The sequence below is a fragment of the Mesoplodon mirus genome, assembly GCF_964341445.2.
Source record: "Mesoplodon mirus genome assembly, chromosome: 2".
NCBI lineage: Eukaryota > Metazoa > Chordata > Mammalia > Artiodactyla > Ziphiidae > Mesoplodon > Mesoplodon mirus.
This window is the reverse complement of record NC_138977.1, coordinates 81,681,144-81,708,200: the sequence shown is the minus strand read 5'-3', so window position 1 is coordinate 81,708,200 and position 27,057 is coordinate 81,681,144. Positions and strand designations below refer to the sequence as shown.

At 39.1% G+C, this 27,057-nt stretch overlaps 2 protein-coding genes across 2 annotated transcripts in view; one reads left to right on the top strand and one right to left on the bottom strand.

The window, feature by feature from the left end:
- Positions 1-24,250, bottom strand: part of UBE2K (ubiquitin conjugating enzyme E2 K) — an 81,422-nt gene extending 57,172 nt beyond the window's left edge. The window contains exon 1 of the mRNA XM_082632961.1: positions 23,983-24,250. Within this exon, the coding sequence (XP_082489087.1) occupies positions 23,983-24,045 (63 nt within the window). The 5' untranslated portion in view covers positions 24,046-24,250. The remainder of the gene's footprint in view (positions 1-23,982) is intronic.
- LOC309794047 (polyglutamylase complex subunit TTLL1-like) lies at positions 11,527-13,949 on the top strand. Its single transcript, XM_082605024.1, is given in 2 exon segments — positions 11,527-13,634; positions 13,636-13,949. Coding segments are annotated over 2 exon segments (1,269 nt in total). The 5' UTR covers positions 11,527-12,542; the 3' UTR covers positions 13,813-13,949.
- Positions 24,251-27,057: the final 2,807 nt, after the last annotated feature.

Below are 27,057 nucleotides of genomic sequence, written 5' to 3'. Positions count from 1 at the left end.
CCAACAAGATGTCCTTTAACAGGAGAATGGATAAACAAGCTGTTACATCCAATGAAATATTATACAGCAATAAAAATAATTATCAAGCCATGAAGAGATATGGAGAAAACTTAAATACATATTATTAAGTGAAACAAGCAAATCTGAAAAGGCTATATATTACACAATCCCAACTCTGTAACATTCTGGAAAAGTAAAACTATGGAGACAGTTAAAAAATCAGTGGTTGTCAGTGTTTTGAGAGAGGGAAGGATGAACAGGCAGAGCACAGAGGATTTTTAGGGCAGTGAAAATACTCTGTACAATACTATAATGATAAATACACGTCATTATACATTTGTCCAAACTCACAGAATAAACAACACCAAGAGTGAACCCTAAGGTGAACTATGGACTCTGGATTATGACGTATCAATGTAGATTCAACCACTGTACAAGATACATATGTTTGTGGGGGATGTTGATAATGGGGGAGGCTATGCACGTGTGGGGGCAGGAGGTATACGGGAAATCTCTGTATGTTCCTCTCAATTTTGCTGTGAACCTGACAGCTATTTTTTTTTAAGTCTCCAAGTTAAAAAAATGAGTACTAAACATTCAAAAGTGTTCATGGTATGTAAAGAAAAAAATAGAACAGAAAATATTTATTCTGTGATTACCAACTACACAAATTTGCAGAATAAAAACTAACAAGATTGTAAAAATGAAAAACAGCCTTTGCATGTTTCTGAGACAACTGGAGAAATCTGAATATGGACTTTATTACATGATATCGACATGTTTCGGTTAATCTGTTAGATGTAATAATGGTACTTCTGTGTAAGAATATATTTTTAAAGATATTAATACATGCTGAGAATATGAAAGACATTTATATGTGAAGCTATAGAGACAAGATAACCTAGATATGCTTTAAAATTCCCAAATAAAGAAAAGGCAAGATGAAAATTATCCTTGGGCCACTAAAGTATTTCCTAGACCTGAAGGATCCAAAATTATTTGTCAATCAATTACCATATCCACGGACACAACAGAGGCTTAAAATAAAAAGTTTGAGAGACAAAAATATTAGAATATTTACTGTTAAATAATATTAATATATATAATAACTAGAAATTTAATTAGTTCATGGAAATGAAAGACATTCTGTTAAAGTTGAAAGTTGTCTGTTAAATAGTTTATGCAAATAAAAATGAAGATAAACATAAAATGGAAGCACAAAGTTACCAATTCCAACAATAAATTTACACGTTGTTCAACTCTTCAAATGTGTCACCATATATTTTAAAATCAAAATCCAGGGCTTCCCTGGTGGCGCAGTGGTTGAGAGACCGCCTGCCGATGCACGGGACAAGGGTTTGTGCCCCGGTCCGGGAAGATCCCACACGCCGCAGAGCAGCTAGGCCTGTGAGCCATGGCCGCTGAGCCTGCGCGTCCAGAGCCTGTGCTCCGCAACGGGAGAGGCCACAACAGTGAGAGGCCCGCGTACCGCAAAAAAAAAAAAAAAAAAAAAAAAAAATTAAAATCCAGTAATCATTCCCTACAAGAAGGAATAAATACTTAAGTCTAAAAGACAAAAATGGATAAAGACTCAACAAGTCTGAGGAGAATAGCAAGAATTGATCTATCTTCTAAAAAGCATTGAGAAACAATAAGCACATCAAAAATACTATATTTGTTTGACTAACATCAAAAAAACAAGCAGAAATACAAAAAGTAAATAAATATAATTTTAATTATAGACCTCAACATTTCCTTGCAGGTACACTAAGATAATTTTTAAAGTGGGGAAAAAAAAGAAACTTCATCAAATATACACATTTTCACAAAATAACTGAGCATCTCCAAGGGGAACACAAATTGGTAAATAAAACTGGCAATGCATTCAACATGTCCATACCACAGGGTAATTTTTTTTTTTAAGCTAAGTCAGGACACAGCCATTTAAAAATACTCAAGTAATTTGTTCAGAAATATCATAATAAAACACTACAAAATCAAAAATAAAAATTTATTTTAAATTTTTATTAATCAGTTAATGGCATTCTCTTGTCAAAATCTAAAGGACTATAAAACTCTCTTACCAACTAATCAGGTGTCAGAAGGCTGTTCTTTGTTCAAAAGTCTTGTGATACTGCACAAGCTTTCCTTTACAACATCTATCATCACACAGAGCTAAAATAACTTTTAGTGTGTCTGTACTCGTTTGTATTTATGAAAGTTCATACACTTGCAGATGAAAAATACTGCTTGCAGTATCCGTAAACAAAGGATGTTGCAGCCATCTAGCATTCAGCCATCTAGCATTCAGCCATCTAGCATTCAGCCACTGCACCCAGTCCTGACAGTGTACCCTGAGGGGATTCAGGATGGAAAAAAGCAGGATACATACAGGCCCTAAATAGTTAAGGTGCATATCAAAGGAACAATTTCAATGAGTCCAAACTCTCGCATCTTCCCATACATAGAGAACTGTTAAATTCGTTACCTTGAGATGTCTGGTTTTCTTTAATAAATGGTAATCTTTTGATGTTCCAACTACCTGTTTTTTGTTGTAAAACTCCTGTACCTCCCTTACCTCTTTGAACTAGTTCCTCAGAGCAATCTGAGAGGCTATCTTCCATGCTTAAGTCCTTGGAAAACCCGCCAAATAAAATGTAATTCTCAACTTCTAGGTTGTGTATGTTTTTTCGGTCGACAAACTAGAAGTTCCTATGTTTTCTGAATATGTAGATGCATAGAAAAAGTTGTTAAAGGTTCCTTGTGAAAGACAGGATTAGGATTGAGGGAAGGAAGGAAGGAAAGGGTGGATGGGTAACGAAAAATTTATTCTGTATATTTCTGTAATTGAAAAATTGTAACAATGAGACTCTGTACCCTTAATTTAAAACAACTTTTCTTTTAACCTTCCAAACTCCTATATCACCTAAGAAAATTTAAGAAGGAATTTTAAAGGGTTCAAACTACTGACAGCAAAAAGGAAAAAAAAAAACAAAAACTAAAGAACTGAACCAAACAAAAAGGAAGAAAAACAATAGAACCAGTGACTCAATGAAATAAAATAAAATAAAACCAAAAAGTCATGGGCTCAACTGATAAAATACAGAATAAGTAAACTAAGGGCAGGAAAGAGAAAGGAACCTAAAAAACGAGATAAACCGGGACTTCTCATGTAGTCCAGCGGTAAAGAATCCACCCTCCAATGCAGGGGACGTGGGTTTGATCCCTGGTTGGGGAACTAAGATCCCACATGCCGTGGAGAAACTAAGCCCACGTACCACAACTACTGCGCCTGCACGCGCTGGAGCCTGTGCACCACAACTAGAGAGAAGCCCAAGTGCCGTAACGAATGCCACAATAAAGACAGGATGCAGCCAAAAAAAAAAAAAAAGTAGATATAAATAAATTAAAAAGTTTTTAAAAACCTTTAAAAAATGAGATAAACCAAAAAAAAGAGATAAACCATATCCTGTGTTTACTACAGATTAAAAACAGATCATAAATAATAAGTGAAATGTAATATATTAAATAAGATTTTTTTTTGATGTGGACCATTTCTAAAGTCTTTATTGAATTTGTTATAATACTGCTTCTGTTTTATGTTTTGGTTTTTTGGCCACAAGGTATGTGGGATCTTACCTCCCCCGACCAGGGATTGAACCCGCACCCCCCTGCACTGGAATGTGAAGTCTTAACCACTGGACCGCCAGGGAAGTCCCAAGAGATTTTTTTTTAAATACCTAAACTGACAAAAATTTAGCAACCACTCTAAAAAGCCACCTGGTTCTCAAACATACATTCCACTTTACAAAAAATTATCCCACACTGTTTCAAAACAATGAAAGGGACAGAATGATTACAAACACATTTTATAGGACAAACAATGGCTTTGATCCCCCAAACTCAGCCAGCACAATTCTGAACAAACACAGGCTAGTCTCACTAAAAAGATACACAATTCTCAACAAAATCTTGGTTAACATACCGTAACAAATTTAAGTATTATTCACTATGACCAAGAGGGGTTTATTCCAAGAATTCAAGAATACAATTCCATGAAATATTTTATCAAAAAGGTATTTGGAAATGCCTTAATTTGACAAATACAGATGTTAAAGTGACAAAGGATATATATCTAAAATTGAGGCAAAACTATGTTTTCCTTAAAAAAAGGGATAAGAATATTTGCCATCACTGCTACTACTTAGAGTAATCCTTCCACCTAAACACACTCTTTTATAAAATCAAACAGACAAATTTATTTTGCATAAACGTATTTTAACCACAAGAATTTCAAACAGAGACCAATCTCAAATTACTTTCACAGCTATGACTTGAAGTCCCCTGCCTCCATAACTGTGAGAAAATGAATTTCTGTTGTTTATGCCACCCAGTCTATGGTATTTTGCTGTGGCAGCATGGGCTAAGACATCCACACACTGATTAAAAAAAGAGAAAAGGGGACTTCTCTGGTGGCGAAGTGGTTAAGAATCCGCCTGCCAGTGCAGGGCACACAGGTTCAATCCCTGGTCCAGGAGGATCCCACGTGCCGCGGATCAATTACGCCCGTGCACCCCAGCTACTGAGCCTGCACTCTAGAGCCCACAACTACCGAAGCCCACGTGCTGCAACTACTGAAGCCCGCGCGCCTAGAGCCCGTGCTCCGCAACAAGAGAAGCCACCGCAATGAGAAGCGCCGCTCGCCACAACGAGAGAAAGCCCACATGCAGCAACGAAGACCCAATGCAGCCAAAAATAATAAATTAAAAAAAATTTTTTTAAAAGAGGAAAATCATTTGTTGCCATAGGATGTGACTATTAAACCAAAGCTATACTCTGATAATAAGCAATTTTCATCCCAGTTAATGATGGAAAGCTCTTCTTTCTAGAAGAATTCTAGTTAGGTAAATATAAATTTGACAATTAGGAAAATCAATGGATGATGATCCTTATCAGGTGAAAGGATACTAAAGAGTAAGATATTTGCAAAGGACCAAAGCATTAACTTCAGTTTACTTGCGAACTGCAAAAGGAATAAAACATACCTTCACAAAGAGATCTTGTAGCTCCCACCTTAATCAAGTGATTACACAAGTGACCTGATATCACGAACAGTGAGAAAACCTGATTTTACACATATATTAACATGATTCAATATGAAATACCGACGTTACACTTGGAGTCTTGCCAAAAATGTTTAACCTGATAATCCAGGCAAACCTTTATACCTAAACTCCCAGTTTATAAGAAATACAAGTTAAAGCATCACCATGAGGAAATCTCCAGGATTAAAAATGGAGGTGTGTGGGCTTCCCTGGTGGCGCAGTGGTTGGGAGTCAGCCTGCCGATGCAGGGGATGCGGGTTCGTGCCCCTGTCCGGGAGGATCCCACGTGCCGCGGAGCGGCTGGGCCCGTGAGCCATGGCCGCTGAGCCTGCGCATCCGGGGCCTGTGCTCCGCGGCGGGAGAGGCCACGGCAGTGGGGGGCCCGTGTACCGCAAAAAAAAAAAAAGAAAAATGGAGGGGTGTGCAGGAGAACCATCATAAATTTTAAAAGACTAAAAACTACATTCAGGAAATCCCCTGGCTAGGACTCAGCGCTTTCACTGCCATTACCAGGGTTCAATCCCTGGTCGAGGAACCAAGATCCTGCAAGTCAAAAAAAAAAACCCCAAACAGACAAACAAACAAACTACATTCATATGCAATGTGTAAACCTTAAGCGGATCCTTCAAAACAAAAATCCAAAAAACTATAAAAGACATTTTTTAAGTAACTAGGGAGATATGGATTAGATACTAAGGAATTAACAATTTTCTTACGTAGAATAATGATACTGTGGTTATGTAAAAGAATGCTATTTAGAGGAGATGCATGCTCAGCTTTTGGTAGTGAATTATCTTCATAACAGCAGCATTAACAATTGTTGAATCTAGGCAGTGATGACAGAAGCATACGTTCTTTCAACTCTTCCACTTGAAAATTTTCTTAATAAAAAGTTAAACGAATTATTTGTTTTATTTTTTCTGCCACTTATTTGCCCATAGAATGTCTAGTTCATAGAACTTGCTCAAGTTCACTGGATAAACTAGGGCTTGGTCAAATGTTTATCTAAATAAACTCAATGTTTTTCAAAAAAAATAAAGTTAAATAAACAGATAAAATGGAACAGTTAATTTTTCTATCTGACTTTTTAAAAAAAAGGTTGCCTTAATGGTGAGAATATGATGAAATGGGCTGCTTCATACAGTGCCAGTGCTAGAGCAATTTACAACCAACTTTCTAGAAATCACCTTGGTCATAAGTTCAGATACTATGACCTAGTAATTTTCTTCCAGTAATCTATCTTAGGGAAATAAACTCAGATTAAAAAGTATTATGGGACGTCCCTGGTGGCGCAGCGGGTTAAGAATCCGCCTGCCGGGCTTCCCTGGTGGTGCAGTGGTTGAGAGTCCGCCTGCTGAAGCGGGGGACATGGGTTCGTGCCCCGGTCCAGGAAGATCCCACGTGCCGTGGAGCGGCTGGGCCCGTGAGCCATGGCCGCTGAGCCTGCGTGTCCGGAGCCTGTGCTCCACAACGGGAGAGGCCACAGTAGTGAGAAGCCCGCGTACTGCACACACACACACACACACACACACAAAGAATCCGCCTGCCAATGCAGGGGACACAGGTTCAATCCCTGGTCTGGGAAGATCCCACATACCACGGAGCAACTAAGCCTGTGCGCCACAACTACTGGGCCTGCGCTCTAGAGCCCACGAACCACAACTACTGAAGCCCGTGCACCTAGAGCCGGTGCTCCGCAACAAGAGAAGCCACCGCAATGAGAAGCCCGCGCACCGCAATGAAGAGTAGCCCTTGCTCGCTGCAACTAGAGAAAGCCTGTGCACAGCAAAGAAGACCCAATGCAGCCAAAAATAAAGACATTTACTTTTTTTAAAAAAGTATTATGTAAAGATATGCCTTTCAGCAGGAAAGGCTATAAGAAGAAAAAATAGAAACAACTTATAAATGTTCGACAAAAGAATGGTTTAGTCAGGCAGTACTAAAAGTTAATATATAAATACCATTTAATTCTAATACTCAAGTTAAACACTAAATATTTAAAAAGAATATTTAATGCCCTGAAGAAAACACAAGATATATTAATAGGAAAAAGATATAAAACAGTATACATACAAAGATCCTGATTTGATTAAAAGGATGTTTATATCAACAGCTATCTGTGGTTGATGAGAGACTGTTGCCTAATTTGTCATCTTTGTACATTTCTTCTCAAATCTCACAGAAGAGCAAGGAAACAGGATTAAGAATGCCTGTGTTCCCGACAAATACTAACAGACTGTAACCTCTTATCCCCATAATCATACTCTTGATTTTGTCGTCACCTAAACTTGCACCTTCTCCGAAATCCACTTCAAGTTTCTCAGATTCCCAACCTCTGTGGATTAAATAAATTCACTTTGGTACTCCAAACCCAGCTATTAGCTGGCTTCATCAAAACAGAACCACTCTCACTGACTGTCCCTCATTATCAGTCACCTTTAAGGTCCTCACTTCCTCCTTAGCCAGTTTAGATTCCTTGGGCATTCATTATAATCACTCCCTTGCAAATACTCTTGACAACCTTGATACCTTTCTTCCTGCAGTGTACTCATATGGCAAAGCCCTAATGCTAATTAAACTCATTCTCCAATTAACTAAAAAAAAAAAAAAAAAAAAAAATCTTCCTGTGTCTGCCCCAAGCAGCACTGCTGGGGGAGGAGCAGGGAACAACCACCATTAAGCGGTCTGATGTTCCAAGTGAAAACCACAAATCCCAAATGGAAACTTAACATTGCCCTAAGTGTCTCTGTTCCTATTAAAGATTAATCCTTCCACTTATGTTAGGAACACCACCCCCTGTTCTTCTCAAGGACTTTGCACCTTCAGTTACTCCTCTCTCTAGCATAATCAATTCCTCCCATCCATCAACATACAAACATAGTCTAATATCTACTAGAAATTTTTTTTAAAGATCTCTGAAGCCATGGTCTTCTCCAGCTCCCCCTCTTCTCTCCTTCCCTGTAAAAGCAAAACTCCTTTAAAAAGTTGACCATAGTTGCCAGTTCCTCATCTCATTCCTCTTAACAATCCACCCCAATAACACATGCACACCATTCCAATGAAAATATTCCAGTCAAGGTCACCAATGATCACACTGCAAATTCAACGGTCATTTCTCCCATTTAAGCAGCATGACAAAGTTGACCACCTTCTTCTTGGAACTCTGTCTTCTCTTGGCTTCAATGACACCACGCTCTCCTTTGTTCTTTCTCATCAATTCAACTTCAACACATTCTATGGAACCAGGACAAAAACCAGACTTTGTCCTAGACCCCTCTTTTTCTAACCAAATTCTCCTAGAGTTAAGTTACCCAGTCTAAGCATCAAATTATACCATCTATGTATCTATGATGCCAAATCTCTCTTCAGATCTAACCTCCAGACTCACATAACGAACTGCTTAAATTCTTATCCTCCCCACCTCCAGTGTGCTCTTCCCACTCTTCAACTCAGAAATTAGCACCACCATCTACCTAGTTGCAAAGACAAAAATCTAGGTGTTTTTCCAGCTTCTTCATTATTTCTCTACACCATCAGCAAGCTCTGGTGACTCTACTCTTAAAACATAACCCAAACACTTCTCTTAAGCCTCCTGTATTCCACCCTAACCCTAAGCTTCAATCATCTCTTGCCTAGGCTACCTAGAAAGGCTTCCCAAATGATCTTCCTGACTTCATTCCTGCCTCCTATCCCCAACCCCACATGGGAAGTGCCTAACAAATTTCCTTCTCCTTCCTTACTAACAAAACCCTCATTTTAATTGGGGAGCAATGTGCTCAGCTAATAAACATTTCCTGGCCTACCTTAAACCAAGAAGTGATTATGACACTGTGGTGAATAAAAAAAATAAAAAGAGAGGTCACTGAATGGAACCTCAGATATCTCTTTAAAGGGAGTGAACTCAGCTGGCAGTGCCTGGTGCCTTTCCCTTTTTGAAATTCAGATAGGCTGCCTGGTCCTCTGATAGCCATTCTGAGAGTTTAGGGACAAGGGTCAAACTCCTAAGAATAGTAACCTGAAAGTTAGAAGTAGACTATTAACACTATAAAGCCCCTAACCAAGCAACTTTGGGATACTTTCCCTCCAGACTTTTCTTATTTATTTCAATCACTACTACTGTTTCTTTTGTTACATCCAGCAAAACTCAACCTTTAAGTAGTAAACGTTTCCTCATTATCTTCAGGGTCAATTCATTCTCCACAGCAGCCAAAGTGATCTTTTAAAAACACAAATTCTGTCGTTTGCTTTAAATCCTCAAATGGCTTGAGTGTGATCTGGCTCCCACCTACATCTCCAACTTCATCTTGCACCATTCTCCTCCCTTACCCACAATACTCCAGCCACAACAATCTCCTTTTGGTTGCTTACACATAGCAAATTCATTCCCACTTTAGAGCTTTTACACTAACAGTTTCCTCTGATCTGGATTGTTCTTCCCCTAGTGACGTGCTTTTATCATTCAGATCTCAATTTAAGTTTACAATTCTAGGATAAGCCTTTTCTGAACACCCAATCAAAAACAACCAATTAATTTCATCTGGACAATATTACTATACAGCTCTGCACTGCATTTATTACTTATTTGTCTGTCTTCTCTTATCCCACTCATTACTATATCCCCAACACATATCATGGTGCCTACCATAGAGACAGCCCTCAAATATCTGTTAAAGAGCTCTTGGTACTGATAATACAAAGATGGATGAGCCATGATGCCTACCCTTGAGAAGCTTGGAGTCTAATAGGGAAAAACAACTTCAAATGATTAAAAATTACAGATGTCGGTTTAAAGTCCCATGGGAATTGTATTCAAAGCTCCCCCACCCCAAAAAACTCTAAATATGTATATATATGTACATACATAGATAAAATGAAAGGAAAACCAAAATTAAGATGTATCTCTGTATATGTGAAATATTTCATAGACAAACATTTTTTAAAGAAAAAAATTATCTCTGGGAGTGAGATTACCAATAATTTTTACTTTATAATATAGTTCCCTGTATTTTTTCAAAGTTTAATAAGTTTCTTACTTTTATATTCACAGAAATTTGACTATTTAAAAGAGGAAAGCAATTAAATGGTTTACATTCTTGACTATATGATTATTAGCTTTCTATGTGCATGTAAGAGTTGATCATCCTAATATATGACTAAGTTAATTCCAATTTATCCTCCCAAGTATTAGTTTAAGCGTTTCCCAAGGAACTCTTTCCCTGAGTTTAGGTTCCCTCACCCTCACAGTTCTCCTTACTTAAACTCAACAAACAAAACTAGCTGTTCAATGTCTCACCATCTTACTGGACCATAATTTACTCCATAACAGCATGGACCATGTCTAGCTTATTAACAAACACAGGTGGCATTCAATAAATATTTGTTGAATAAATGAAGAAAAATGTAGAGTTAACTAAAGAGTTTAAACCATAGGATACAGATGATGTCATATATAATCCTAAATAGATGCCCCCTGAGATCTTCAAAGGGGAAAACTACAAAATAAAGCAAAAAAGATTCTCTTCCCACCATCTTATTTCCCCAGTTTTGGGCTTGGACAGTATACCATCCCAATTCAGGACCTAACTACATTATCAACAGAAACCCAACTTCACTGGAGGCCACCTTTATCAACATATTCAGTTCTTCCTAGTTCCAGAAGCAGGATGAAAGGTATTACTTTCATAGTGCTTGGGGATTAGCTCCCTGGAGCTTAAGAAATACTGAAACTCATTCAGGAAAACAAATGCCTCCTGCTCACCAGGCAATGTGCTAAGCAATGGAGGATGGAAAAATCAGTAAGACAGGTCCATGTCCTCAATGACACACATTCACAGTTCCATCAGACAGATGGAGATAAAGCAGTAAACACCTAAGGATATAATCAATGTATGACCAAGCCAAGAGACGTTTAAAAAAGTCTGACATATATAACCTTCTAAATCTCATCTAGCAATACACATTAAATTCTTGCACATTTGTACCAGCAAGAAACGGGAAATAACCAAATATCCAATGCACAGATGCATAAACTGCAGTATATTCTATACATATATTTTAAAAATAAAGGAACTAGTACAGAATGATTTAAGAAAAATGAAGCACAAAGTGTTTTATATCACTGCTGAAAAGCAATAGTATCAGACAACCCACAGTTAAGTACACCAATTCCAAATAGGATGGTTCACATGAAACAAAGAAACCTAAAAGTAAAGCACCCCACAGTCACTTGAGAGAAAAGGCTACGTATGCTAGCTAGCCCTGCATTTGTAATCACTAGAAAAATCCATAATCACACAAAGACTAAAAATAATGAACAGAGTAACATAGACCTGTCCTAAACCTAGGCAAAGAGCACTTTCAGCAATAGCTCCAAAAGATTAGACACCTATCAAAGATTTGGGCTGGGGGGGGGGCAGGTGTGGCTTACTTTAAATGTTACTAAGCCTACTACATTTCAGGCACCATACTGCTGGATGCTGAAGAAAAAATGATGAATAAGAATCCTCAAGGAGCCCAATGATCTAGCAGGAGCAAAAAGACATATATACAATTACCAAAAATATAATAACTGCTCTAAAAAAAACCCCAACAAAGTGATACTAGAGAAAAAAGGTAAACTGTGGGTTCAAGAAAAGCTTATCAGGTTCCCTGATGGTGCTGTGCCAATGCAGGGAACACGGGTTTGAGCCCTGGTCCAGGAAGACCCCACATGCTACGGAGCAACTAAGCCCGTGCACCACAACTACTGAGCCTGCGCTCTAGAGCCTATGAGCCACAACTACTGAAGCCCTCGCACCTAGAGCCCGTGCTCCGCAACAAGAGAAGCCACCTCAATGAGAAGCCCGCGCACCGCAATGAAGAGTAGCCCCCACTCACTGCAACTAGAGAAAGCCCACGCGCAGCAACAAAGACCCAATGCAGCCAAAAACAGATAAATAAATTTTAAAACAGAAAAAAAAGAAAAAAGAAAAGCTTATCAGAAATGGCATTTTAGGAGAAGTAAGTTTTTCAAAAGGCAAAGAAAGGAGGTTAAGGACTTATTCCAAGCAGACAGAACTCAATATAGCTAAAGGCTGGAGGGACAGTGAGGGTCTGAGGTATGTTCAGGCATACAACTTAAGTTGAGACTTGACAGGAAATAAGGAAAAAGGTAGGCTAGAACAACAGTAAAAAGGTTTTGACTTCATGCAATAGGGGGTAGACAATGTAAAGGAAAATGACAAAGTAACGTTTTAAAAATTAAATCCAGGGAGGCAGGGCTGGGCCGCAGTGCGGGGCCACCGTCCTCCGCACTCCTGGGCGTTCCTCCGCGCTGTGCGCCCCACAGGAGGAAGTCACAGGAAAACAATCTGACATCAGGTGAGAATCCAAGTCAAAACTGGGTGAAACTGAAGAGAAATTGGACGTTCCCACTGGCTCCTTAAGTACCTATGGATTATGGCAGGAAAACTGAAATGGGTCACTGATATCGAGAAGTCATTGCTGATAAATAACTCTGAAAAGAGAGGATGGGTCCAAGTGACAGAAAACGAGGACTGGAACTTTTACTGGAAGAGCAAGCAAACCATCTGCAATGTTTTTAGTGTCGAAACTGGCTACCGGCTCTCAAATGATCAAATAGTCAACCATTTCCCGAACCACTATGAACTGATGCAGAAGGATCTGATGGTGAAAAACATCAAGAGATACAGGAAAGAGCTGGAGAAGAAAGGGAGTCCTTTAGCAGAGAAGGACGAAAGTGGGAAACACCTCTACCTGGACTTCGTCCCTGTCACCTACATGCTGCCCGCCGACTACAACCTGTTCGTGGAGTTCAGGAAAAGGCTCTCCAGCACCTGGATCATGAAACCTTGGGGCAAAGCTCAGGAAAAGGGCATCTTTCTGATCAACAAGCTCTCTCAAATCAAAAGGTGGTCCTGGGACAGCAAAACAACTTCGTTCATGACTCAGTCTACCAAGGAAGCCTACGTGATCTCTCTGTACATTAACAACCCGTTACTAATCGGCAGCAGGAAGTTTGACCTGCGCTTGTATATTCTGGTGTCTACGTACCGCCCACTGCTCTACTACATGCATAAACTTGGATTTTGCTGCTTTTGCACAGTAAAATACACCCCGAGTACCAGTGAGCTGGATAACATGTTTGTTCATCTCACCAACATTGCCATTCAGAAACATGGGGAGGACTACAATCACATCCACGGGGGCAAGTGGACCGTGAACAACCTGCGGCTCTACCTGGAGAGCACCCGAGACAAGGAGGTGACCAGCAAGCTGTTCAACGAGATCCACTGGATCTTCATGCAGTCCCTGAAGGCCATGGCACCAATGATGAACAACGACAAACACTGCTTTGAGTGCTACTGCCACGACATCATCATCAACGACAAGCTGAAGCCCTGGCTGATCGAGGTGAACGCGTCCCCATCCCTCACCTCCAGCACTGCCAACGACCAAATCCTTGAGTATAACCTGATTAATGACACCCTCAACATCGCGGTCCCTAACGTTGAAATTCCAGACTGTAAATGAAACAAGTTCACCCCCAAAGGAAGTCCTTGGCAATTATGAAATTCTGTACGACGAGGAGCTGGCACAGGGCGACAAGGCTGACCAAGGGCTGAGAAGTCCGCCGGGCCAGTCGCTGGGGCCCAGAGGGGGCCGATCGAGAGACTCCAGGAGGACCGTCCTCACAACCTGGAAGTGACCTCTAGTGAGAGCAAGACTCCAGCCTGGACTTGTCACTGCACCCACCCTTGCTGAAGACCTATTTTGGAAATTTCCTTTTTCTAGAGCTTTTTTCCTTTCCTAAACCCTGTAATAAAGGCATTTCTTTGGAAGGTTAAAAAAAAAAATTAAATCCAGTGGCATGGCGCCAGTTGAATTAGAAGTTGGGACAGACCAAAGGCAGAGAATTAAATGTAAAGAAGCAAACTATTTTAATATAAATAGTCCATCTGAGAAATGAAAACCTGACCTAAAATGATTAACAAAAAACGCAAAAGCGGAAACAAAGATTCAGGAGATAAATGGGGGATGGAGGACAAAATCAGTAACTTACAAAGGATAGTGAGAGAAGTTGAAGAAAAACCAGAAAAGTCTTATCAGAGTAACCGAAAGGGGAAAGCTCTAAGATGGAATTGGAAACGTGGAAGAAAGAGGTACAAAATGGACAATTGCTGAAAAGTTACTTTTCGTTTCACATTTTAGAAGATATTGGTAATGACTGAAAAAGTAGTTTCAATATATGCTAGAGACAGAAGAAACCTGAGTACAGAAGTTAAGGAATGAATTAACTTTTAAGAACCAAATACAGGAGAGTATCTTTATGATAACCAGAGTAGGAAAAGATTCCTTAAACAAAATACAAAAGCCACACCATATAGGAAAAGACAGACAAATTTGACTACTTTAAAAGTAAACTCAGTAAGATCAAAGATACAATAAAGTGAAATAAGCCAGCAGAATAAATAATGTATAATAATCAAATTCATAGAGACAGAAAATATTCAATAGAATGGTAACTGCCAGGGGTTGAGCATTGAGAAGTAAGGAGTTAGTGTTTAATGGGTACAGAGTTTCAGTTTTACAAAAAGCAAAGTCTTAGAGATGGATGGTGGTATTGGTCGTACAACAATGTGAACATACTTAATGCCACTGAAATTGTGCACTTAAATATATAAAGGATGAGGGACTTCCCTGGTGATCCCGCAGTTAAGACTCCTCGCTCCCAATGCAGGGGGCCCAGGTTTGATCCCTGGTCAGGGAACTAGAGCCTGCATGCCGCAACTAAAAGATCCTGCATGCGACAACGAAGATGCCGCATGCCACAACTAAGACCCCAGTGCAGCAAAATAAATAAATAAATATTTTTTAAAAATACAATGAAAAGTTTTATGGGGCTTCCCTGGTGGCGCAGTGGTTAGGAGTCCGCCTGCCGATGCGGGGGACACGGGTTCGTGCCGCGGTCCGGGAAGATCCCACATGCCTCAGAGTGGCTGGGCCCGTGAGCCATGGCCGCTGAGCCTGCGCATCCGGAGCCTGTGCTCCGCAACGGGAGAGGCCACAACAGTGAGAGGCCCGTGTACCGCAAAAAAAAAAAAGAAAAGTTTTATGATGTTATTTACCACAATATTTTTAAGAAGAGCATAAAAAAAGATAAGACAGTTAGAAATTACGCCACATAACAGAAGTAGACAAAATTATACAGATAAAGAATTCTTACAAATCAGTAAGAAAAATACAAACCACACAAATTCTTAAAAATGGGTAAGGAGGGCTTCCCTGGTGGCGCAGCGGCTGAGAGTCCGCCTGCCGATGCAGGGGACACGGGTTCGTGCCCCGGTCCGGGAAGATCCCACATGCCGCGGAGCAGCTGGGCCCGTGAACCATGGCTGATGAGCCTGCACGTCCAGAGCCTGTGCTCCGCAACAGGAGAGGCCACAACAGTGAGAGGCCCACGTACCACAAAAAAAAAAAAAAAAAAAAGGGTAAGGAATGCAAACACTAATTTTACAAAAGAAAGCCTTATGGCCAATAAACACAAAAACATGCTTAATATCTCTACTGACAAGGGAAATGAAAATTAAAATAAGGTATCATTTCATATCCATCAGACTGACAAAAATCTAAACCTTCCAAATGTCAGGTCCCTAGAATTCTTATTTACTTCTAGAGCAAGTGTAAATTGATACAATCATTGGGAGAACAATGATGCAATATCGAGTCATGCAGAAGATGCAAATACACTCAGATCCTGAAAGTCTACTTCCTATAAAACCCTTAAGTGCCCAAGAAAACAACTATAATAATGTTCAATGCATCCTTTTTTATAATCTCTAAAAGTTGGAACTACATGCCATCAGTAAGAGAATGAATTTTAAAAACTGTGACACGAAATACTCTACATAGTAGACCCTTGAACGAGGGGGGTTAGGGATACCGACCCCCTCCCTGCTCAGACAAAAATCGAAGTATAACTTATAGTTTGGCCCTCCATATACCCAGTTCCTCCACATTTTCACATTCAATCAACAGTGGATTGTGCAGTACTGCAGTATTTACTACGGAAAAAAATCCGCATATAAATAGATTCATGCAGTTCAAACTCATGTTGGTCAAGGGTCAACTGTAGTTTAAAACTGAAGAACTAGAGCAATATGCATCGTCACAGATAAATCTCAAAAAACAACAGAGAAGAAAAGTTGCAGGAGATGTAGAATATTATAACCATCTATGAAAAAAAATTTTTTTAAGTTTAAAATACTAAAAAGTGATTTTACACTCAAAAATACTGTGTTTATCAATAGTAAAAACAAAAATATGAATGGGGGGGTATACTCAACCCCAGCATAGTGGTTACTTAAAGAAGGAAAGAGAACAGAATGAGCTTTGTCTGTATGCTTTGTTTTATTTCTTGGGGAGGTGGAGGAGGGGCTAAACCCAGTATGAGTTAAGATCTATTAAATCTGGACCATGGATATAAAGGTGTTCATATATTATTTCTTAACTTCTAAGTCTAAAATATAATTTTTAAAACATCTTTAAAGATAATGGATAGGAAGCAAGCAGCAGATATGATTATACTCTATTCTTCCCACCATAACCAGTAAACAGTCAGAGACCTGGTTTTAAACCCTTGTTCCACCAAGTTACTCGACACTGAGGAAAGTTACTTAATTTCTTCAGAGCTGCAACTTTCTAATCCATAAAACAAGAATAACACCCATCTCATAAGGCTGTCATATATATAAAATATTGGATAGTAGACATTCAACTACAGGTAGTTACTGTTTTAAATTTGCAGTAAAGGCACTTCCCTGGTGGTCCAGTGGGTAAGACTCCATGCTCCCAGTGCAGGGGGCCCGAGTTCAATCCCTGGCCGGGGAACTAGATCCTGCATGCATACCACAACTAAGTAGTCCACATGCCGCAACTAAAGATGACGTGCCACAACTAAGACCCGGAGCAGCCAAAATAAATAAATAAATGTTAAATTTGCAGTAAAAGCAAAGAACTAAAGGGAGGGAAAGGACAAGGGTTTTGAATGAAATGTACCTGTCTCACCTTTTCAGAATTACATAACAGAACATACGACTGACGTCAGATGGATGTGACTTTCTACTTTCCAAAACCCGACTTTAAAATAGGGATTTTACAAAGGAATTCAAGATTACACACCAGAGGATTAGCATATGGATTCCATGGTCCAGTTAAAGGAGACCAGAGCCATGTCAAGAAGTCCAAAATAATCCCATTACTCCATATTATATGAAAGGCTCCCTAATAATTTACTTCTTTTTCACTCAGAAAGGTCATTTTAACACAAACTTCTCTCCAATTTATAACTGTCTCCTAAAGAAAGACTAACCAACATCTTCAGAACAAAGCCCACGTATATTCTTTTGTATTCCCCTTGGCCACCAGTCCCCATAGGTTATTTGCACACAAAGAAACAATATAAGAAGTACTAAAGTCCCTCATCATGTTATTAAGCCTTTTCTGGAGGCAAATTCCCGTAGAGCTATCACTAAACCATTGAAGGAAACCTTTATGGTCCAAGGACAACAATAAGCAGCGTATGAAAGTACAGTTAATTTTGACATCTTAGCAGCTATCCATTTACTGAATGTTCCAAGCACTGCTCTAAGCACTGTAAAGCCTCTCTTGATCTCCCTATTTACAGATAAGAAAGCTGAAACAGTCAGTGCTGTAGGTATTAAGCAGAAAAGCCAGGACTGAACGCAAATCTAATTCCAAAGCCCACACTCTTAATCACTAAGCTAAACTCACTACATCATGCTTGGGGAAGTAAGTATCTCTGCCTCCTGGCAACCTTTCCTCACACCAAGAGAGAAAAGCAAAATATATTTAAATACAATACTCAATACTGAACTGTCACCCACTGTTGTACTTAGTTTTATTAGCATTCAGCTTTTATGGTATTGTTTATGAAAAGTATACTCCCATAAAGCAACCATATATAATGGTTAGAGTAAACTGGTATGCCAAAAGCTTGGATGAAGTTCACCATTAACCAGATTTGAGTCACTGAGCAACAATCAATCTCTCTAGGCCTCAGATTCCTGATCTTATAGATGAAGTTTTTGGCCTAGATCTAAGGTCTCGTTCAACTTTAACATTCAACACATTTTCTAAGACACCGTTAATGAATGTTTTGAACAAAGATTTTGAAAGTCATCTTTTGAAAACCTTTAAAATAAAATCATATAGTATATGCTCTTATGTCTATCCTTTTACTCAAACATACTCAAAGCAAAAACCAAAAAAACAAAAAAACATACTCAGGGCTTCCCTGGTGGCGCAGTGGTTGAGAGTCCGCTTGCCAATGCAGGGGACACGGATTCGTGCCCCGGTCTGGGAAGATCCCACATGCCGCGGAGCGGCTGGGCCCGTGAGCCATGGCCACTGAGCCTGCACGTCTGGAGCCTGTGCTCCGCAACAGGAGAGGTCACAACAGTGAGAGGCCCGTGTACCGCAAAAAAAAACCAAAAACAAAAACAAAAAACAACATACTCAAAGCTAGTCTGTGCTATTAAAAACCAAGAAAATTACTGGAAAGGGGTGGGGTGTGGGGATACTGATGGTGCTGGTAATATTAATATTCTGTTTGTTTTGGGTGCTGGTCACACTTTATTGTATGTACTTTGTATATTACCATTTATTATTTTGATATGAAAAAGGTGTTTTTTTCTCCAAAGAAAACTTATGTGTTCTAACTCCACAACTATGTTTGTGTATATCAGAGCTGTGCAACCTTTTTGTTATAAATATATAAATGCGGTGCTTTGTGACCACCTAGAGGGGTGGGATAGGGAGGGTGGGAGGGAGACGCAAGAGGGAGGAGATATGGGGATATATGTATATGTATAGCTGATTCACTTTGTTATAAAGCAGAAACTAACACACCACTGTAAAGCAACTATACTCCAATAAAGATGTTAAATATATAAATATATATATATATTTATATATACACACACATATATAAATGTGTTTCTTGCCTAATTTTGTCCATAACCCTGCTCCCTAGTTCCAGTTCAGGCAACTACAGAAGAGATCATTTACTTGTAAATTACAGTATTCCTGTAATTCCTTTATGACTGTCTCCTGAAATGCGAAGTCAGTCTTAACTTTCCTTTGGAACCTAGCTCAAGAACCTCCCTACATACACATACCCTCAGAACTCCCATAGCATTGATTCCTTGCATCTAACATTTTTATCTACCTCCAACCAGGTAAGTCTTTTAGGGCTGTTGTCAATATGCTCAATAACTGCTGATAACATATTTACTGAGAAATAAGAATATATATCCTTTACAAAGGGGTGACCTGCAAAGGGATCCCAAATGCATCTAACTCTGTGCCTTGATGGACAGAGATCAAAGTCCTTATAATAACTAAAAAAAAGAGAGAGAAGAGAAATGCACCCCAAAGAGTATTTCTTGGACAGGCTTTTAAGTTGCTTTTTTTTTTTTTTTTAACTAAATCTATAACACTTTCCTTGCTCAACCTACACCCAGAACCTCTTAAGGAACACTATCTAAATAAGTTACACTGAACTATAATTTACATAGCTGTAAAAACACACCACTTTTCTATTAGTAAAAAATTGTTCAAATTCTGGTAACATTAGTTTATAGCAGGAAATTTCACCTTTTTCCTTAAATCAAAAAGGAAAGTTTAAAAGAAAATGACGATAATTAATTGATAAGGGGCAAAGTCTTAAAACAAAAACAGAACATTCAAACCTAGTAGTAGCCATGCTATATAATTTTTTGTACCTTTACTTCCATTCATTCATCTTTTAGAGAAATTATACTACACATCCTACCTAGTTAACAGTCTTAAATGTTCTTCTAAAGAGTTTTGTCTACAGCAGTGGTTCTCAGCATTTGGCAAAGTCTGGAGACATTTTTAGTTGATATGATTGGCAGGGAGAGGGTAGGGAGGTGGAGGGAGGATTGCCTGTGCTATTGGCATCTAGTGCTGTTAGTCAGGGATAGTGCTAAACATCCTACAATGCACAGGAGAACCACCCACAACAAAGAATTCATTATCTGCCCCACATGCCCCACATAGTGCCAAGGTTGTATGGTCTACAGAAATCAAGAGACTTTCTTCTAAAGATGTGCAACTAGTTCTACACAGAATAATCATATATATAAAATTTAAAATAAAAGATACAAAAATCCATTTAAATACTTAAGGAAAATGTATACAATAGTAGTTTTCGTGAAACCAATTTGTTAATTGGTTTAAATTAAATATTAAAATAATTCCCTATGAGAATATTCCCAACGAGAATCCTAGAAAATCCTAGTTAGCAAAGTGCAGCTACAATATGAAAAAAACTACAGGTACCATATAGCACAAGAACAAGCAAGAGTATGTGCACTGATTTAAGGGCCTTTTACTTCACTGAACATCAAATTTAAAAATATTTTCCATATTGAAATGCAAGTAAAACTTTAATTACAGGTAACACGTATTTTAATGTTTAAACTAACAATTCACTTAGGTTGTGTTTAAATCCTTTAATCAGTAATACAAACCAGGTTCAATTATTTTTAAATAATTAAAAGTATGCCTACCTTTGGCAAGTCATGACAGCATGGTACAATATAAACACAAGCAGACTTAGATCTACATCTCAAAGCTATACATTTGCGGCCAAATAATTTAACTTCTCTGAATCTCAATTTTCTCATCTAAGAAAGAAGAAATCTAATTCAAAGACCTGTTCTTGAGAATTAGCAATAATGTATATAAACAAATGGAACTGAGAGCTCCTCTACAAATGGTGGTTAATTGTTAATACCAATAATAATTGATAGTAAACAATAATACAACCTATGAATACAGATTATAGTTTAATTCTATCCTCGTAAGCAACAACTCACTTATGTAATTCAACTCAAAAAATAACCATAAAATGTACTTTAAATCAATTTTCCATGCCTAGCAACTTTGAAGCATTACTTAAAATTCACACTCAGATTTAAATAAACCTGACACATAAAGGACAGACTTCCAAACACAGTCTCAGGAAAAAAGGCCTACGTGGTTTATTTATTTTGAGTAAATAACATATTAGCATGATTCAAAATTCAAAAGGGATCTTTTGATGCCTGTTGCCCCAGACACCCAATTCTCCCGACAGAGAAGCAATCAATGTTACCAATTTCTCATTAATCCTTTCATCTATGCAGACAAATACACCTATTCTCCCACTTCTGACACAAATGGTGGCCTCCTCCCACTATTCTGCACTGTGCTTTTAATTTATCTTGGAGGTTATATTTTAATTAACAACACACTCCAACAGTGGCCACTTACAACTTCTTATGGCCAGAATTCAGCAATGTCAGCTATCTTTACTAAGGCACTGAAAAGGGGAAAAAAAATCCTTAAAATCAATCAGGAGTCTTAGTAAACAGAAGCATATAAAATAAACTTTGGTAAAATGGAGATTTACATGATTACTTGACCAGCCACTCAAATACTACATTTACATACATAAAAAGGAAACACGTGGACTGTACTACAAGTTCTTCAATGAGCTGAAAATAATCAACATAATCCACTTACAGAACTGGACCTAGTAAAATATCAATTAAATAAAATATTGGTGAAAACAAAGCTATTTACTGGTTATATATTCCAATATCTGACCCTTTCCTAAATGTTCTTTTAACTTACTTTCTGGAAGAAGTTTCATTCCAGATTTATAAAGGTACTGTTCTTAAAAAAATAATTTGCCTGTTTGTATTTTCTGTTTTCTTCCTCTGAAACACTACGTCACTTGAAGCAAGGCTTCATCATCCCTTACTTAATACAGAGCTGTATTATTTTAACAATATGCATTACTATAGCAATACAAGATTTCTTTTAAGCATCAATTTAAGTACTAAGAATATCATGGTGAAAAGTCAACTCACATAATGCAGAGACTGTATGAATTATGAGAGCAGTAACTTACCACTTTTAATTAATAGAAAATAATGCATTAAAGTCTTAAAGTTTCAGGCTTGTACAACCGTATTATAGAAGAAATGTTTTAGGCTACTGGCAACAATATTAGCTGCAAACTTTCATTAGGAAGATATATGTCAACTGTCCTGGAATGTATTTTCTTATTAGAGAAAAACTTAGAATCACTGTTTCACTGTATATCAGTACAGGCATTTACGACTCTTTTTCTGCACTGTACCACAAAAATACAAAGTCATCCTTCCATTCAGAGTTTTGGCACTTGAACAAATACAGAGGTCAGAGTACATACACATGCTCTGTAAAACCAATCATTACTTATATACTATTACATTCAATAAATCTGCTAGGATTTGGCATTTTTAAATAATCTTAAAGAATCTTCTCCATGTCTAACTGGAAAAATACATAATCACTTTAGACTCTATTAAATAAAGTTCAACTGCTATCAGACTTATGTTAATAACTCATCACATACTTAGAATGCTGAATTTCACAAATCATTAAGATCATTAAAGTACCAATGTAAGAGTAAAATACAAATAGCAATAATACATCCAATAATGATACGTGACATCTTGAAAATAACCAGTCAGTATTTTTAATCTTTGTTGGATCCAAGGATGAAAACAACCTAGCATTCTTCTTGATTTGGGTATAAAAAAAAAACTGTACTGATCCGTTCATAATTTTGAGTCAAATTACTAAAACACTTTAAATATCTTACATTAATAAGTGCGGCTAATACTAGAGTATCTAAAATTTCCAAAGGACTCAGGAGCAGGTTAAGACAAAAATTTTTTTAATCATTTCAGATATAAATATGTTGGGATAAACCTACTTACTTAATAAGGAAATATAACAATGTATTAATCTGCTGAAACCTCATGTTTCTTAATAGGGATGTTCTTCAAAAGTAAGAATCAAGTTAACTATGAGGGACATCATAATGAAGTTAACTATGAGGGACATCATAGTGAAGTTTCATGGCACAACACAACAGTGTCACAGCGGCACTGTCTTGGGACACTCTGTAACTTGTAGACAGTATTTTGAAATAAGCTTCTCGTACACTCCATTATTTTTTCCTACTCCTAGCTAAAAATATCTAAATGTCTTTAATACACCAAACTTGCCTTTACCCAGTCAAAAAGCTTTAGATGTCAATCGAAACTCTAGGCCTAGATGTCGGGGTAAGTAGAAATGAGATAACGGTCTAATATGGAATTAATTTCCTATCTCAGGTGAAAATTCCCTTATCCCACCCCCCCGCTCAAAGAAGACAGCACCCCATTATGCCTTCTCTTCTCTCCCAATACCGAACTGAGAGGGAGTAACTCTGAACGTCCTTTCATCAATACCTAAGGACTTGCATCGCTCCTTCCTTAAGGAAAGGACCGTGGCGGCCAGACCGGTTATAACCCAGAATACCCTTAAAAAGAGTGGGCCTTTGGGCAGCGCGGCTCTCCGGATCCAGTTACCACCTTTCCCCTTCCCCCAACCCACTTCCCGGGTTTTCTCAGGCTCGGCCTGCTCCCTCCCCACCCTACAGCCACACTTCCAGCTGTTGCCACTGCCTTGGGGCTCTCTCTAGAGCTCACACCCCACCGATAAGCGCCCCTCCTCCATCCGCCCCCCAAACCGTTTTCCTCCCCAGACCACCCGCCCGCGAGACCGTCCATCCCAGGGCCCAGGGAGGGGAGGGGAAAACGGCGGAAGGAGGGGGAGACTGCTGCTTCCCCACAAGCAGAAAGGTGGCAGCAAAAAAGGCCACCCGGGGGTTACCAGGGATATTGGGGTCGCCACTGAAAGGGCCCTCCCGCCCTGGGCTGAGGTGGGGGACGTCCGGGAGTTCATTTCTGACCTCCTCGCTCTTCAGCACCTCCTTGAACTCCCGCTTGATTCGCTGCACCGCGATGTTGGCCATGTCTCCGCCCGCAGCTGATTCGTACCCGCCTCCTCCGCCACCGTTACGACCACCGCCACCGCCGCCACCTCTTCCTCCACCGCCTCCTCCCTCTGCGATTCACACCCGAGCACACGAACGCTGCCAAGGCCACCCCCGCCGCCGCGTTCTCCAGAGTGTGGAATCACCTCCGCGCCCGGCCACCAAAATGGCGCCGGGTTCGCGCAGGCGCACGACGTTGACCCGGCCGGGCGGCGCAGCCGCTGCCGTCGTAGCCCCTTACGCCACAGTCGCGAACCCGCGCCGCGCTGCGCCGCGCCTCGCGTCTCTGCCCGAGCTGCAGCCGCGTGGCTCCGCCCTGCCGGCGTTTGGGGCCAGGAGGGTGCGGCTTCTGCGCCGGCCGGCTCTACCCGGGCCGCCCCGGGCCTCTCCGGAGCCTCCTCCTCTGTACGAACCAATGTGATGTGGTCGAGGCTTCCAGAATTTAGCCTCTAACCGAAGGTTCGAATCCAACCTGACCGGTTCACGGGGCCCCACTCGGCTCAGAGCGCCGCCCTGACTCAGCCAGACCCAGAACCCACGGGATTAATGTAGCCGGCTGTGTCTAGTGTCTGAAAACACTGTCCCGGAACTCAGTCCGGCCCATTTTCTATTGGTAAAGAAAATCCACTGCGGTTCGTTTTTGTTCTGAAGCCATTATAATACTGTTACTACAATCATCCCAGGATCTTTCCAGGTACAACAAATCATTAAATTAAGTATGGTCATTGTTGGGTCTCAGTTGTATCTGAGACCACTACTCCACGGAGATGCCTGAGAGTTCAGAAGCCGGATGTTGATCTTTGACCTACTTAGATAATTGATGCCAAGCCGTGGAACTAAAACCATAGTTTTTAAACTTGAATGTACATCAGAATCCCTGGAGAGCTTGTTTAAGAACAACAACAACAAAAAGGTTGCTGGAGTGTAGTGTGGGCCTAATAATTTACATTTTTAACAAGTTCCCAGGTGCTTCTGCTCCTGCTGCTTGGTTCAGGGACCATACTATGAGAACCACTGAACTAAGGCCTGTAAAAATAGTTTATAAAGTGAACAATGGAGAAATAGATGCTTCTTGGGGACGAAGGGCAGCTTCTGTAAGCCTAGGGTCTACAACAGTGTCTGGAGCTAGTAGGCAGTCAATAAATATTGAATGAATAAATGAGTAAAGATAAGAGTAAAATGTTTTAAGTGGAAAGTAAATTTAAAGTGGTTGCTAGGGCTTCCAGTAACTAATATGGTTTTGATGCTGAGGGATGCTTTGAATAGAAAACATTTTGTAATAAGTAATAACGTTTATTTAGAAGTTTATATTTCTTGCATTTCTTTCACCTAACCAATCAGTAAAGTGTCCTATTAGAAGAATATCATAAATACACCGTCTTAGCAAAAATTACTAAAATTGTGGCAGTAAAAAAGAAAATAGCCACTGGGGGTGAACCATTCAGTGGAGGCACATGGCAAAAAAGAATTTATTGAACTCCTGCCGCGGGAACCAAGAGGCGATTTTAAATTCCAGCTCTCCTCCATACCAGCTCTCTCGGCCAAACTTGGTTTCCTCTTCTGCAAAATAAGGAAGCTGGATGAGATGATCTCTTTCAAGTTTTAAGAGTTTAGAAATCTAAAACATCATCTCGAAACATTCCCCTAAATGGACTAACGTAACTGTAAAACCCTTCCAGCAGAGCCCCCTAGTGGTCCTAACAGGAACCGACTATACATGTGGGTCATGGCCCAATAAATTATTGGTATAATGTATAAATCATGCAATGCTATGTGAATTTGTGCCAGTACATTAAAAATAGTTATTTCGAAGTGTGCAAAATTTTTTTGAATACTTTACATTTATCACCTTCATTCAGTCCCCAATATTAATCTTGGAACTTCAAAGAAATTTACAACACTCAAATCACAGGGAGACTAATTAGAAGAGTATGCTCATTTCTTTGGGGAAGAGAGGTTTGGTAATTTTTAAATGCACATAATCATTGGTCCTGAAATTCCACTCAGTCCATTTTTACAGTCCTTCCAGAGAATGAGGCAACTGCATATAAACTGACCTGAGACGATCCTCAAAATACATTCTAAGGGAAAAAGAACATTATGCTAAAAGCAATGTGGTATCCTGGATTGGACCCTAGAACCAAAAGGACATAATTAGTGAAATCTGAATAAATTCTGTAATTTAGTTAGTAGTATTGTAGAATGTTAATTTCCTAGTTTTGACATGGTACTATGATTATGTAAGATGCTAACAGTAGTAGAAGTGAGTAGAGTATACAAGATTCTCTAAAACTTTTCTGTAAATACAAAATTATTCCAAAAGAAAAATGTTATTTAAAAAAATCACTATTCAGTCCAGATTGTGTGTAGTATACCACAAAGTATGTGATGGAAGAAAGGAATATGCTGGTGTATATGCTTGTGAATCCATAAAATATCACTGGAAAAATATATCAGAAACTGACAGCATCATTGTAAAACAACTGTACCCCAATGAAAATAAATAAATAAATAAAATTAAAATGTACAGAACATTAAAAAGAAAAAAAGAGAAACTGACAGCAGTGGTTATCTCTGAGAAAGCAGCTTAAGTTCCTTGGGGAAGGCAAAGTGGAAGACTTTTCATCATGTATCCTATTGTAAATTTTACCTGTTCAAAGCTAATTTTTAAAAAATGAGTTTCCAGTAATGCAGATTATAAGCTCTTCACTATTATGATCTAGTTCTGATTGCTTACTTCATTACATAATTAATTAAACGAATAATTTTTGAATGCCTACTATGTGCCAGGAATAATCTAAGCCCTGGAGGCATACTAGTGAACAAGACCAAAAAAACCCTCGTAAAAGAATTTGCATTCTAGCAATGATAAGGAAAAATTCATCTCAAAAGTCTGAAGGCACCTGGGTGGCCCCTGAGATGTCTTCAGGAGTCATTGTGCAATGCCCAAACTATTATCATAATAAAACTAAGATATTATTTGCCTTTTTA